The 17,048-nt window shown below is 40.5% G+C and overlaps 1 protein-coding gene across 1 annotated transcript in view; it reads right to left on the bottom strand.

The window, feature by feature from the left end:
• Window positions 1-16,049, bottom strand: part of igdcc3 (immunoglobulin superfamily, DCC subclass, member 3) — a 59,215-nt gene extending 43,166 nt beyond the window's left edge. The window contains exons 1-2 of the mRNA XM_079666235.1: window positions 15,926-16,049; window positions 10,024-10,329 (exon numbers count right to left, since the gene is read on the bottom strand). Of these exons, the coding sequence (XP_079522361.1) occupies window positions 10,024-10,329; window positions 15,926-15,992 (373 nt within the window). The 5' untranslated portion in view covers window positions 15,993-16,049. The remainder of the gene's footprint in view (window positions 1-10,023; window positions 10,330-15,925) is intronic.
• Between the last annotated feature and the right edge of the window lie 999 nt (window positions 16,050-17,048).

A 17,048-nucleotide genomic window follows, 5' to 3' on the forward strand; every position in this document is an offset into this window, starting at 1 on the left:
TTCCAATCCAATCCAACTTTATTTATATATCACTTTAAAACCTCCAGACCAAAGTGCTGTACAGAGATATATAAAAATTTACTCTCTAATGCATCTAATACAACTCAAATTGAGTGTTTAGGCTGCAGTTGTTTGAATGATGATTATCTTCCTGATTATTCAATTATCTTCTTGCTCTATAAAAAACTGATAACATGTATTCAAAGACTACGATGGCATCTTCAAAAATCTTGTTTTAAAACAGCCTGAAGATAACTAGTTAACTTTGACATGAAACTACTTGATAAGCTGAAATAAGGGATTGTTCAGATGTTCTCTTTCAAAAATAGCAAACATTTAAAAAACATACTGTTATAACAACTTGTAAAAATGATCGGAAATATAAGCTTCTTGAGCATCAGATTCCCAAAAGTTACACATGCTAACAAAACTACAGACGGCGCAAACAGGTTGTCAGTAGCAAATTGGTCATCGCGGAAATCTTTCATCCTATGCCAGCAGAAACTGCATATAATTGGTTCCTGTGGAATTCATTTCATCCCCGGTGAACAACTCCACACACACTGCAGCCTGACAGGATTTAACCACAAACACTTCAGGTGTTCTGTCCCAGTGTGGCAACGATGGAGAAAGAGTGGGAAAGATTAGGTTGAACTCTCAGTGTTGTCCCAATGAGCTCATGTCTTAACATAAAACCCCTATTTCAGAATATGATTGCAAGGATGATTGCAAGACATGCACACACAAATACAAATCCTAAACCCATTCAATCATTTCCTCTCACAATCTCTTAGAGTATCACACTCGCTCTGCCTCATTATTTCTAATACACACACACCAGTTAGAGTCCACTTCAAGTGAGAAATAAGTCTTCCTACACGACATTCGACAAATAATAGCTTTAATAAAAAACTTAATAAACAATATAATTGTACAAGGAAACAATTGAAATAATGGCACTCATTTCCTCAAGCCGAGCCCAACATCGACATGAAAGTAACAACAGCAATAGATGTTAAGAACTACATTGTTGTATACAACTGACTTTTATTCACAGCTACTGACTTATAAGACTTGGTGGTTAAAAAGAAAACGCATGACAGGGACAAATAAATGTCCTTTCTGAGTGAGGGAAAATGTGCTTATTATGCTCTCGTTCTTACAGGCTGTCTGCGTTGCTTGTTTGGGAGGGCAGGGTTAGGCTTGTTATGCTGCGGCAGGTTTGGGCCACCTTGTTTCACTGCCAAAGCCAAGGTCAATGCCATTGCCCCGGGGCCAGCAGACAGGGGGATGGGTCCCCACTGGTGAATGAGCAGGAGGCTGAGCGTTGGAGGAGGGGAGGCGTAATGGGTGGAAAATAAAAAAAGGGGTGGGGTATTCTGCACTAGTGCACACAAAAAGGTCACCCTTTCCCAGATAAACCCCCCTCTCGTCGTCCAGCCTCTCATGACCTCTGACCCCTCTATTTCTGAGTCAATGCTGAAACAGAGGGAGAAGAAGGAGGATGGGGGGGTGCAAGGGGAAACACACCCACCCAGAGTCAGCAGTGACTAAAGGGGGCCTCATCCACAGCTAGCTGAGTCGGTCAGGAGAACAAATGCTCAGGCCACCGTCACAAAGCAGAGCCACCAGAGGCTGCACATCTCCACAGCCTCTGCCTGTTCCCAGCCACTCCACTGCCCTGCATTTCACAACTAACAATAGGTGCTGCTCTGCTCCGAGAGGTACCCCAACACACACAAACACGGGCTGGAGAGGGGAAAGGTGGCTGAGGCCCAAAGGAGAGCTGCTGCCTGCCCATCACTGACCGGCCTTTGTCTCCGACTCTTCTGCTTATTGGCCAACGCAGAAAGATTTCCTGATCCCTGCTTAAACAAAATGGGAAACTGGACTCTGGGCCCCTATGTGTGTGCGTGTGCGTGTGTGTGTGTGAGTGCGTGCGTGTGCGCGTGCGTGCGTGTGTGCGTGTGTGTGTGTGTGTGTGTGTGTGTGTGTGTGTGTGTGTGTGTGTGTGTGTGTGTGTGTGTGTGAACAACTGAAAGGGCAATAACGTCAAAATATAACCCTTTACTGTTATTTCTTCTTCTCACACCTTCCATCTTTATCTGTTGTTATGACTGTTTTTCACACATGTTAAACTAAATGTCTGCCAAAGGAGAAGACAGGAAGAGGGAGTTTTGGAGTTTTTTTTATTGGTGGATGGTGCAGACCCTGTAAAGGCTTTTAACTGCCCAATCTGGCCATAAAGGCGCCGTTAAGTGTAGTGAAGCGCAGTGACGGGGCAGTAGCGAGAGCTAGCCAAGCCCCTAGTGAAGCCTGGGATCATAGGAACACCAACATACCCTTTGTTGATGAAAGTAATTACCTGTTGCCTAACCTTTTCCTACACCATATCCTTAATCTGAACAATCCTTAAATACGATCTTTATTATGTGTGGACCAAACTAAAAACGTTTTAATGAGGAGGACTAGAGAACACACTACTGCAATGGGTTAAGGTGACGACAAGACACACATGCAGGTATCAAACCACCGGATTAATTATATACAAGTGCTTGTAACAGTCAAAAAAATCTAACTCTTTAAACGAGTCAATGCACAATTGCTACGTGCAGATGGGAAAGCCAGACTCTGGACCGACCGGTCCAACCTTTAGCCCGGCCTCTGCTCTCTCGGTCACCTTTCACCTCTATTACTGAGGAATTCCTCCCATGAGCCTTAAAAGCAGGCAGAAGGAATTCAAGGTACCCCCTTTTCCTTTGTTGGTTTGAACAAAGCTACGGTGGTCCAGAGACATCCGGAGACCCACACAGACTTCATACATTTGACGAGCACAGATACGGTTAGATCAACACATCACAGACGCTACACAATCTTTAAACAACAATCCCAAAATTGAACTTGAAGTCCATCGAACACTTGATCACAGTTGAAGCTGAACTTTGTGTAGCAAACAGGTAAATACAAGATGTGTTTGTTTACTTTAAATTCATCAAACTGTCAAAAAAACACATGTTCCACTCATTAGGATTACTACTGTATGTTGACTTGTTAGTATTGGGGGAATCTTTTTTTTTTTAAGTCAACATTGCCTTCTGTTACAATTCGATAAAAAAGGCATAATCTGAATGGGCATTATCTGGATGATCAGCTACAGTGTACACAGCTGATGAGAGCAGCTGCTGGTCAAGGTTTGCTTTAGCATTCAAAGATCTTTTGAATCAGTTGCTCATTATGTTGTTCTCTCTACATTCTTTCCTGTTTTCTTTATTTATTTTTTGTGGGTTTGATATATCTTAGAAATAATTGGTAGTTGGTTTACACCTAAATATCTTTCCTTTCCTTTCCACAATGAAAGTATGTTGAAGGCTGTGATTATATGTGTATCTGTCTGTCTATGTCACATATAGCCTATTGCACCTAGTCCTATAGCCTATTGTGTGCCTATGAGTTATTCTTGTATAAAAAGCACATTGCCACAAATCTCTTTGTCTTTTCTAAAGCGCTATACAAACACTACATCACCCTAAGAAAGACACAAGTAGGATTAAAGCCATGTTCAACATGAAGACAGTGCACCTGGAGGAATGAGCAAAATGCTATTTTGAGCAGTTCAATATTCCCATCTCCCGGCTGTTTCCCCACTCACCACAGTATCTCTTCTCCGGTTTAGTGTCTTTATTTGCTAAGTGATGTTGTTTACACAGGAGGATATTTTTAGTGTATATGGGTGCCCGCTCAGCTTCACACAGCAGCTCATCCCTCATATTACAAGGCAGCTCTGCACTAACAGAAGATTGTTATAGCTCTCCATGCATGTCTGTGCTCTGCAGGGAGAGTCCTGTCAGCACAGCCAAGATTTAAGCACAATAGCAACAATTGAGCTCATGATTGTGTTGTATCAGCTGTTCATTTCTGACACTTGGACACAGAGGTGATTCAATAAATGTAATACTGCAAAGCAGGTTGCATATGTAGGACTGAAAATAAGGATTATTTTCAATATCAATGAATCTGCCTAATTTATTAGATTCATTGATCAATAATTTAGTCTATATACGGAAATAGTAAGAAATGTCCATCCTAGGTTCAAGTTCAAGGTGCGCCTTTAATGAAATATTTGCATACAAACAGTCACTTTAACAATTACTAGATACAAAATAGGGGGTATTTTTATATCGATTAACTAATTGATACAGCTCTAGATGCCTGGCCTTTTTATTTCTATATGCAAAATAAGCAACAACAAAAAAAAAAACAACATGTAAAAAGTGGTTCAAGATTTGATTCATAATAACTTGGAAAAATGATCAAAACTTTCTGAATTGGTTTGGAAATCAAACCATTCCCCCCCCCTCATTTTTCCCCACACAAGGCATGAAGAGTATGGGGTCTCTTGGTGATTTTGCACTGCTTCAAGTTAAATTATGTGTCATTTGAAGATATAATTGGCAATATGGTTTCAACTGTTTTCTATAAAATAACAACCCAAAGTGGAAAAACAACATCTTTATATAGGCATGGGAGAATAGACACATATACACACCTGCATCATATTACAACCATGCAGAGCATTGGAAAAGGACCCACTTTGTAACCACTTCTGAAGAGTTGATCACTATTCTAAAACAGGAAATAAAATATCTTATTCATTGCCACCAATTCTAAATCAACTAAAAAAGATCTTGCATAATCAGGCAATTAGATCTGAGTTTGTAGACCGCAGGTGTACAATAATAAATCTGTTTCAAGTGATTCTACACAGCTGAGGCCAGAGCTCTCACCCCATCAGCCTGCCTAATCAGTACAGAAAAAAGATAGAAAGAAAAAAAAGCTTTTTCTTCCTCAATCCTTCTGACACAGTGGCAGACAGATGGAGGGGTGTTGACCACACAGCGGGAGGGAACACTCAGGTTTAACATCAGTCCTCACACCTGCCTGAAGGGAGGAACAGGGCAGGCATAGGCCATGTCCTAATGCACTCCTACTGCCATCTGATGTTCTCAAGACAGGAATATCAATGAGAGGTGCACTACCGGCAAATGGTAAGAATAATGACTAATCTATATATGCTTTTTGGCACAAAATAGCAATACCATATGATTTTTCCTAAACAAATATGATAAATGAAGGTATTACTGCTACAATGTAATTGAAAGGCAGTAGCATGCATGAGCTAATCTTGATTTTTCCCCGATTCAACAGGTTTAATGTTCAAATGTCAAAATAGGCATATATGGCATTTAGTCAGCTAATCTATATGATAGAGAGATTACTTGCTTCGTGGCAAGCGAGCAGAGAAGAGCATGCGGAGGGGGTCGAGGGCGGGGTTTGGCAGACAAAGGGAGCTGCAAGGAGATGTAGGGATAGCGCTACAGCATTCACCCAAGCAGGAGGCCATGGAAGGGGAGGGGACAGTAGGCTTGGAAGGTGATGGAAAGCCACCTTCTACCCTTCAAACACAAACGATGCAAACTTGCAAATACTCCCACATAAACTAACAGGAGCTTCACATAAATCACTCACAAACTGGTGTCTGAGTCTGAGGAGCTGCTAGTGGCAATTCATCCAAGAAGATTTTAAATGTTGCATGCTGCAACTTTTCATCTTCTGCCACAGCTACACGTGTACTTTGTAATGGACTCTGGCCAGTCACCATCACAGCTATTTACATTTACACCCCTGAAAGGACCTAAATTCACAGTGGCATGGGCATAAACTGAGACACTTTTACAAGCATCCTGCGTCTTCTCCTATATTTCATCCTTTACAGCCCTCTTGGTTCTTCTTTTCTTTTTTATTCAAGTCTCATTCTGAGTCTACCATTATTAACTGCAGTTAAATTCACCATGACCATTTCAGAATTAAACAAGGTGGAATTATCATCTAGCAGCCAAAGGCTCTGTCTGAAGAAGTAAATACAATAATTAACACTTATAATACCCATTGTACTTGCATTGATTGCATATTTTACTATTTGTGCTTTTTACCTTCTTCATGCACTGACTTCACCTTTGTATCTCAGAACACTTCATATTGTGTTTGCAAAGCTTTCCAAATGGTCCCTGAGGTCAATTGCAGTCTCTACAAATTAATGGGAATGGGGAAAAAAATAAATTATTTTTTAACAAAGCTTCAACTCTTTACAATTAATTCCAGACGAACAGACAAAAGCAAGTCATTTCAATTGATCCTAAAAGCTATTTTGTAACAGGGGGGCTTTTGTGGTGTGTTGCCTGGTGACGCGGGTCTGCTGTGGGGGAGGGGCGGGAGCCGTGGCCAGGCCCACTGTACCAAGCTTGTCATTCAACCAAATGATGAAAAGCTTCCTGAACGTAAGCTAATGAGGAGGTCCTAGGGAAACTGAGGAAAGAGAGAGAGGACCGGACCATCAAAGAGATAACATTTAGGAGGGAAAAAAAGAGTTTCCCTGACCGGCCGCCGAATTAAAGGGGCAACGGGGAGTCAGTCCTAACAGCCCCCAACCGTGAGCTCACACAAATGGTTGTCAAGCAAATAAAAAGTGAAATTTATGGAGGGAGGTTGTGTGGAGAGTAAGATGGAAGCGTTATCCACTGGGAGGGCTATAAAGAGGCGGCAGTAATCACACCACCCTTTGCATCACAGTGGTACAAGTCAGAGCTCTGTTGTAAGAGGGACTATAACACAGCAAATTACCTCAAAAACACAAAAGAGAGCATCAACATTAACAAACACACAGAAAAAGAAAACAAACACTAGTTAGTGATCTTTGTTAGGAGAGCTTTTACTTGTTTTGGGCCATTTCTCTTCATAAAATAAATGAACACTCTTTATACTAAATTATTTATGTCTCTGGTGGGCACCTATAGTATGAAATAGACCAGTGATTGTCCAAATCCCTTTAGAATATACTTCGCCTCTAACATTAAACTCTTTTAAGACCTTAAATCAAAGACCTAAAACATAAAAGTCTGATAAATTGAGGCTTTAACAACAGGGGAACACTATACTAAACAAGAGGCTGCAGGTAACTGGAGGCAGAGCAGTGGAATGAAGCTGGACGATGAAGGATTATCATTATTCTGAATGTACAGTACAAACATCCTCTATTGAGCTTTCCAAAGACGCCTGAACTGAATGACTGCAGGTAAGAAAGCCGTTATGCCTGCTTATGAACAGCCCCTAGGTGGGGAGTAACCTACCAAAACTAATGGTGCAATGAAAGCCTTGTTAGAGCATTTTCATACACTGCAAAACCAACTGAAAACCAGTTAAAATCCACAGTTATATACTAACATGACTGTTTTAGGGCAATAACTCAAAATACAGAGGGCATTAGTGAGTAATGATTGGTAACATGGGGACAATTTACAGTCAGAAGTTCTTATCTCGCGAGTCCTTTTGAAGGGTCTCGGAGGATTATTTCCAGTGATGGCTTCTTACTGCCTTGATAGGAGTGGGACTCCATTAAGGAGGGACAGACTGTAATCATAGCAGAGCCTCTACTCATTCCGCACCTCGCCTTCAAAGACTGCTCCATGCAACACCAAAGTTCAGAGGTCAGGGGTCAGGATGTGAGGTTCAGTAATCCTTCAGTGCCTTCCCAATCAATACAAGACGAAAGGAAGCGCTGAAAAGATCTGCAGGGGGACTAAAGCCCCGTCAAAACAGAATATTTCTACCCTGAATTAATTTGAACGTGATCCACCAAGTCCAAGGTGTGATCCAAGTCAGGTTCATTCACCAAGATGAAATCAGTATTCAATCCACAGCTTTTCAGAAGCTGATGAGTGATGGCAGTCTGCTCTACATTTCCACAATCCTTCATTTTTAATGCTCATATACAATATGAATACTTCAGTTAAAAATGCAGGAGTTTTCTTGATATTTCATTCAAAGCTCTGTGAAGCACAATTTGACATTACATTGCAACAATGTAACAAGGCTGATGCTAATTTAACAGATGAATGAGGGATAGTGTTGCATGGTCCACTGCATCACAACTCTTTAATTGATATAGATCGTCACTTTTATCAAGGCTTTAACTACACTATTCTCACCGGAGTATTCGTCTATCTTTACATTATTGGAGAAACACATTAATAAGCCAACTTAGAGTATACTTGCTAAATTATTTACAAACACAGAACCATTTCTGAGTGATCACACAATTAAAATTGCATCTCAAAGCACATCTTGATTTATCTGGAAATCAAGCTCTTTCTCACTCAAAATTGTTTATTGAACAATTGCTACCAGATCTTGATGCCATAAATAATACACTGCTGAATAGAAATCATCAGATTATTTGTACTGTATGTTTATCTGCATGCTTTCCAGGTGATGAACATGTTATTACAACTATGTCAAATGAATTTGTTTGAAATAAAAGTGAGGGGGTTTATACTGAAGGTTACTCCTGATGCCAAACAAAGTAAATGTGATGAAAAAAGCCGCTACAATCTGACCTTTGAGAAGAAAAGCCTTCAAAGGAGGCCTTAAAAGGTTGCATGTGTTTGACAGCGACAGCCACTGAGCTGAAGTGACTTTTCCCTTCGTCCAGCGAAAGCATCCCTGCTAACCTCCCTATCCTGCTGAGTGGAAAAGCTGTATTGGCCACAACAGCACAGCAGTGTGCTGTCTACACATGGCTCGGGAATCAACAGGCTACTGTGAGCCTTTGTCCGTCTCTGTTTTACAGTGTATATATAACAGAGCCTTTCAAAAAGTCTTAACTCAATGCAGAGTGCAACAGTACAGTATCTCTAGAAGAGCTGCAGCAACATCTGAGCGTGTCCTCAGAGGAATGTGCACATCAGAGACGCCTTTGATTTTAAGTAAGTTGAGTAATGCACTGTGTGTGTTCGAGAGAGAATAGCGCAGTCAGATCGACTGTGATAAGATTAAAACATAGTAAATGAACCATGGCAACAGCGCTGAAAATTTTATTTGAACTAGAGTGGCTTCATATAAGAGATTTGTGGTCAAACTGGGGAAGATTTATCTCGATTCCTCCACCAGTGAGAGGGCAGCTGTGTAGCTTCAAGCTTATTGCACTCCTACAAAGCAGCTTGGAGACTCTCAGCGTGAGGGCTTGTTAATGCTAAACTCACAAGCTTGAATTTCCCATCAGCACTGTAGATGAGCATCAGAAAGATCATTACACTCAAAGAATGATAGTAAAATATTCAAATGACTCTTCACTCAGGGAAATTAAGTACATTTGAAGCATAGCAATACCCGATGACTGGGTCTCGACTGAAATATGATCCCTCTGCAATATTTCAATTCAAATGTTTACATTCGTAGGGAACACAGATCACAACTTAATTAAGCAGCTAATGTTGCAGATTCTGCTTGTCATATCTGCATCAATCATGATTTATTAGTCTGTCACTTGAGACTTTACATAATGACAAAACAAATAGGCCCAGACAGAACATTGAGGTGGTATCTCAATGTGCTACTTTTAAGGTAATACGGTCAGATTTAAAGATAATAAAAGACAGAATGAAAATATCTAATTTGTTTAATCTGTTTAAAAAAATTAAGTTTAAAAACTGTACATTGAGGTTTAAAAGTAAAGTGACTTCTATAAGCGTGACAGTGGAAAGCCTAGGTGGTTTTAGTTATTTTTTAACAGAGCTGGGATAGCTTTTCCCCCGTTTTCATTCATAATGCTAAGCTAACAGCGTAATATATGTTTTTTGAACTGCTGCTACTCGTTTTTAGCCATGACTGTGTACTTATCCGTCTCTTTTCTTTTTATTCTATTACTAATGTGTGTTTTTGTTATCTATATTTAATAAGTTAGCCTATTATTGAATGCCTTTTTTTGTACCTGCTATGCCACTTTTGCTGTAAAACTGTAAAAATTGCAATTCTGATTAAGCAAACAGGCTGCATAATGAACAAACATTAATAACATTGGACAAAATTCATCTCTACTGATCTAATTCTTGGCAACAAAAAAACATATACAAACTAAAATAATAAAACAAAATAACTGTGCACCACTATTAGAAAGAAGAGGAGACTTACTGGCTGCCTGAATACGGGCCTTGCGGCTCACCACCAGCCCAAAATAATTCTCGGCCACACACTCGTAGTCGCCCTCGTCCGACGACCTATCAGATTTGGTCTTCTGGAAGTGAGCGATCAGTAGTGAGCCGTTGATGAAGGTGGTGTGATGCTGATCCTGAGTTAAAAGCAGGCCGTAGTGCCTCCACTGTATTGTTATTGGGGGGATGCCGTCGACCTGGCAGTGCAGCATGAGGGGCTGCTCCTGTACCGCGATGATGTCCCTGGGCTCCAGTCTGAAGGACAGTTCTGCTTCGCACATCACACCTGAAGAGACACACACACACACACACACACACACACACACACACACACACACACACACACACACACAAGTTTACTGTATAGTTGCGCCTGAAGATTCAGTCCTAATCTTGTAAAGTATTTCAAAAATACAATTTCAACTCAATGTATTTTTCATCTTATAGTTTTCCTAGGTTTGCCCAGTGGTCATGGTTAAACCCCATGGAAGCTCCAAGAAAAAGCTAATAAGTTGACGATGCCTTAAGATTTAATGATTAACATGTCGACCATGAACCACAACACTGAAGATGCGTTTACCCATCCATTCATTCCTTTTCCATACCTACTAACCACTGCCCAGGGTCATGAGGTACTGTAACTGGTAGCTGCTAAGTAACACATTTCACATGAACTCTCACAATATAAACAAATAAGAAGAATGTGTCTCATGTCATATAACTAATGGCATCACATTCCAATTAATACGGTTTAATCATTTAATAAATACTACCTCAATAATTAGTATAAATTATGTAAAAATGTGCAAATATGAAATGCCAAACTGTACTGTGCAATCACCCTAATAAAGTGCAAACTGTTCACTAAAGTGCTGAGTGACATTTCTGAGCAAAAGGGAAGTTGTTTCATAAAGTGCAAACCCACATGTGCAATATTACAAGGCCCGAAGCCGTCAGTCCATAGTAACAAAGTTACCTTCGTTACACAGCTAATTAATTAGAAGCCTTGACAAATATACCTCCAGGCTACAGTCACAAGGGAATTCATAGGATCGAATGCACCATATGAGCATGTGTATTATTGTACAATACCCACAATGACACACACACACACACACACACACACACACACACACACACACACACACACACACACACACACACACACACACACACACACAAACACACACACACACACACACACACACACACACACACACACACACACACACAAACACACACACACACACACACACACACGTATGTCTTTATGTGTAAGGACTTTGTCACCGCTATACCTGTTCTTTTTATTGTTGCTACTCAATACAATGTGATATGTTAACAGTACTAAATCTATTTGTGGCTTTGCGTTCCACATCATAATGACATGAAGAGATCTTTTTTTTTTTTTTTTCGGTTTCTGAGGGCAAAGAGGGGGTTGTGGGAGAACAATAATAAGGATGTAAACAGCCTGACCTGACTCTGTACTATAAAAGAGGAGCTTAGCGGGGCTCTCTCGGTGTCATGTTTCAGCTGCTGATGGACTAAGCACTACCAGTCTCTGCCCCAGGCCCTGGAATCTGGTGGGAGGGGGCCAGGGGAGGGCAGTGGAGGGGGGGCAAAGCACAAGGGTCAAAACAGAGAACCTCCGGCCTCATCCCTCAAATTCCAGCCGAGAAATACTTCCCCTTAGGTGCAAACAAGGAATTCATTGACACACTTCTCCATGAAGATCACATATGGAGTATAATGCAAAGAAACATTTCCTCTTCCTCTCTTTTACTCTGTATCCTTTTTTTTATGCGACCCCACCTCCTTTTTTTTCACTCAACAAGCACTGAACGTAAATGGCCATGGGACCAGAGAGACATCAGTGCTACCACTTGTGAAAAACAAGGGGGTGGTGGTGGAGAAATATTTAACCCTTAGCTGGCAGGCAGTGATCCCCATGCCTAGGCTGTAGCTCTCCAAAAAATGATGCTGGCCACAGAGCTCCATCTCCTTTGGTCCAACAAAGATCACACGGGAAAGCAGCCAGCAAAGAAAAAAGATTCTGCAGCCACACATCCAGTCAGTCACACTTCATGTTTTGATCAAAACATGGATAGCTCTCAAATAAAGTAAGCATTATATACTGTGCCAAATGCTTCTGGACAAATTTGAGGAGGAAAAAAACATGAACATCAGATCAACTGAAATATACTGGAGGCTTTTATTTTCCTAAGCTGTAAAATAGGGTTGTGCTATTAAACTTAAGAATTTCTTAGGGGACACTTATTTGAGGACTCATCATTTACTTGATTTCATGGACAGACCTGTCACGAAGAATTGTGCAAAAACTCCACTTTACATCTTGTGATTACCAGAGATGTGCTCATACGTTTCTTGAAATCATTCAGTATGAAAAAAGCATGACTGATCAAAGAAATAAATCGTAGTTAGTAGACTAGCAGAGGGTAGCCCTAAGAAATACATTACTCAATGTTTTCACTCTCAGCAACTAACTGGATGATAACAGTCCAGTGTCCAGGTGTAGCAATGGCAGTGATTTGATTAAAAAGCTTTAGTGATGTTGTTTATTCCTCCTTGTTAATTCAATTAATCAGTTTCTTCGATGAGCTAGAACAAGGTAGGAGTTGTTGTGCTCCGGCTTTCCTAATAAATAAAGCATGCTGCCTGAGTGACTGGCTAATGCATTGCTGAGCTCCAGGTGGGTAGAAGGTTACAAACAACAACGTGACAAAGGTAAGTCAAAAACGTGTTGAATCATCTGACAGATTGAGAGTCAGAATATATAAGAGGACTCAAGAAACAGGGGATGAAGCGTTTTGTATGGTTTATGTTAAAGTAATCTGTGAATGCTGAGCATCCAGAGGGGGTGCAGAGAGGAGAGCACAGCTGTGGAAACTGGTGGCAAGAACACCGGCTTTCCAGAGGAACACATGTTCACGGACATGAATCCATACATGCGTGGATTTTCATGGTTAGATAAGGGGAGGGACACACACACAAATCCTAATGCAGAGGAAAGAGACACTAGCATGTCGGATTACCGGTTGAGACCAGAGACAAGTGTTGGCTAAGTGTGGCTCATGCACTGGCTTACCATTGACAGATAAGTGTGGCTGGCTGGCACAAAGGTTTACTGCTGCTGCAACAGTAAAGTTAGGGTCTCACACCAGCCACTGACAGAGAGATGTACTTAGCAGACACAGAAACCACTGGTAGAGTTCAGTGAGCTCAACACACACCACAGGCTGCTTACAGTCAGCAATATCATATGATTCCCCTATACGTTTTGGAATTGATTTAGATTAAGTATTAGTTTTGTAATAATGCTACATATCACAACATTATCGTATAGTTATATATTAAGAATACCTAACTAAGCATCCATCTGTTGCAGCTTTCTCATATGTCTAAATATCCAGGTTAATGTGCTATAACTGACTCCATTATGTTAGGTGTGTTTAAGATGGGGAATAATCTTTTGCAAACTAGACAATGATTGTGAGTTTATCCTCCATTAATTTCACTGAAATGTAGATAAGCTGAGGCACAGAGGTAGCATTTCCACTTTGAAGAAAATGATGTGCGTCACCTATATTCCACATGAGTGGTGAGTATTAAACAGGAATACACCTACAAACCCATAAGCATGACTTAAAAGGTGTCCTTCAGCATGCACAGCAAAAGTCATATATTTGCATAAGGATCAAGTATATGTATATGAATAAAACAATGCAGGTCACTCACAAGTATACAATAGTACAGTATCTTGATTTCATTATGAAGCAGTGTCCGCCTAAAAGCAATATTCATTCTACTCACAGAGAAAATACAATGCATGAAGCATTAATACTTGTATTCCTTTGTATAGGCCTATACTTGATACATTATTTATTAATATCCATTTTTTTTAGCTTCATGAACACTCATAAGCTTGTAGTTCCAAGTAGTCAGCCATTCACTTGTTATAATAACAGCAGCTCAGTGACGATCACAGAGAAATGACAGTAATATGGTTACACTGGTGCAGCACCACAATTCTGAGAAATAGTCCATGTGTGCATGATAGAAGATGTAGGGCAGCTGTTGCAAAATCACCTCTCAAGGTACTGTACACTCTTTTTTCTCAGAGAAGTATTCACCTGAACTCTCTTTCTAGAACAGTAATATACTACATTCTGGTAGCTTTGAATGAAATTGGTTTATACCGCAGACAGTAGATAGGGTAAGAACATCAAAAGTTAGGATGTGAAATGAAAGCTCTCAGTATTTTCTCTTTAATGCTATAATTTAACATTGATACGATCATATTGACTGAAGCTTGAAAGACAAAGCTAACGCAGTCACTCCATTCTTTCAAAGCAAACTCATCTCTTTTTGATAAACCATCATTTTCATATCATAAAATCTTTTGAATATCTACTGCCTCAGAGTTGTTCAGGCCATTAGATATAGTGCAGTTTTTCTTCTTATTGCTTCTTATCATCTCTTCTTAAAATCTCATAAAATGTGCGTTTATCTTAACTGGATCCAATCTCAGAGGCGGACTTAAAAAGAGCTTCATCTATTTAATGTGATGGCTAGATTGGAAATACATCCATCACAGAGTCTGTGTTTCTGAAGTTCTTGTTCCCAGACCCAGACTGAACATGTTATGAACCAATGTGTACTAGCCTTTATGATTCCAGTCAGGGCCTTTGAGGGTCTCTGTGTGGTATGCTTTGCAAACACTCAATACTCTCTCCTGCCTTTGAATTGCGGGGCCTCACATAGAGAGAGAAACTGTGCAAAAAAGAAAATTTGAAAAGAAGAAGAGGGACAGTCTTGACATTTAATCTGTACAAATATTCCTCCCAGCAGGCAATAACCACAGTCTTTTAATCTATCCTCAGAGCAATAACCACTGTCATTTCACTCTGCCACGGGGTTGGTGTGCAATCAGCTCTACAGTCAAAAACTCCATCTATTTGCAAGTCCCAAAAAAGAAACTCCATGAACTTTTGAAAGTGTGTCACCTTCCAAATGTAGATGGAAGAGTAGTAGGATTTTTTTTAAATCACTTTTAGGAGATGGAGGTAATTGTCATTGCAATTCAAAAGCCTATAAGCAAAATACAAAAGTGCAACACCTTATTATCTGGTTTAAATACGTTTAGTAGTATTTAAGCCCTCATCCCTCCCTCGGTGCTGACTTTCAAATATTGAGACCATGTGATTAACAATAACATCGGGTAAGGGGCTCTCCTTCTGCAGCTCTGCTATGGGACGCCTGATAGAGAAGGCAGTCATGAGGACAACTACAGTAGAAAACTAAGCATTTTTCTGCATAATTCACTGATATTTTACTGGGAAATTTGACTTTCTCACTGCTTCAAGTTTCATTTGAACATTGTTCTAATCATGCTCCCCAAAAAATATACATGGAAACACAACGGAAACATGTTGACTACATTGCACGTGGCTATACTTATGTTATTGTTATGCTCATTAGCGATGTAGATTTGAATATATTGCCCACATGAAGTAGTCACATGGCGAAACAATACCATCATCTTGCGAAAACGTGTGAAGTTCTGCAGAATGCACACGGAATTTAACTTTTAAAACATTATCAGCGTGTCACTCAGTAACCTGCAGGTACAAATTCCGCAGTGCACATGGCTCCAGGACCAGTCTCCACATTGGCATTTACAGCCGAAATGCTAACGGACATCGGAAAGGGGCCAAGTTCAGGGTTACTGGTCAGCAGCACACTATCGCTGCCTGCAGCATGGACCAGGCTCCGGAGAGAAGCTCACTAACAGTGGTTAACCTCCGCAAAGCCACTCTGCACCACTAAACTCTCTACTGGTATAATAAGATAATTTAACTTACCAATTAAAGCATTTAGAAATATTCCCAAAAAGCACGGAGCAAGGCGGCGGCGCCTTGTGGATGCCATTTAAGCACTTAAAGAAAAAATATTCCAGCACTTGCACAAGACAACGTGAGGTGAATAGACGGGGGTAAAAAAAAAACCCCAGAGATATCCAGCTTCAAGCACTACATGTTCCGACCTACACTGCTATACTGTTTGGTGGCTCGCTGGGGTCGAACACGCTTTCGCCATTTTAGCCATCTATCAGGAATCTGTCAGCATCCCGCTCTCTCTCTCTCTCCTCCTCACTCTGCTGTATCCCAAAGACTGCCTCTCTCTCTTTCTATACCCCTCTCTCTCTCTCTCACTCACACACACACACACACACACACACACACACACACACACACACACACACACACACACACACACACACACACACACACGCTGAATCTGCTCTCCAAACAAAAGAGCCGACTGCTGACTGTTTCGCTGTAAGCACGAGAAACCTGCAAAAACGGCATTATTTCTGCATGTCAATAAAACAACCACTTCTCTACTAGTAAGCAAAGCAAGCCTACTAGTTATAGTAAATACACAATACTAATAGGCTAATAGAAGGCCAATACATTTATTGGGATATTGGTCATAACCATAATAACTATGATGTAATATTAGGATAATGGTTATGTTTCTACGATAATCCGGATGAATTAAGAGATTGGCACAAAACATATTTATTCTATCATTGGTAGAATACATATGAACAAAGTCGCCTAATTGATGCAACAAATAACAAAAAAACATCATGCACCTTGTGTCCACATTGAACACGTGGTTACTACTGTAGCAGTGTGTTTCTAAAACGCAGGCAGAATTTCGTGAGCACAACAAAAATAACATTATGAAATTCTGTGACGTCAATTTGTTTTATTTTTAAGGTTGACATGATAAATAAACAAGGAGGACCCAGAGCACCCAGTTACAACAAAGCAGCGGTTGTTTTAGCTGTAGCTACTTCATCTCCCCCTAGTGGGAAGACGAATCTCAACAAAACACAAAAAACTGTTTGGATATTGCAGTCCAGTAAATGAGGTAATGCACGGTAATAATATTCCAACATCCGTGGCCCTCTTTTCT

Source organism: Notothenia rossii, assembly GCF_949606895.1.
Source record: "Notothenia rossii genome assembly, chromosome: 2".
NCBI lineage: Eukaryota > Metazoa > Chordata > Actinopteri > Perciformes > Nototheniidae > Notothenia > Notothenia rossii.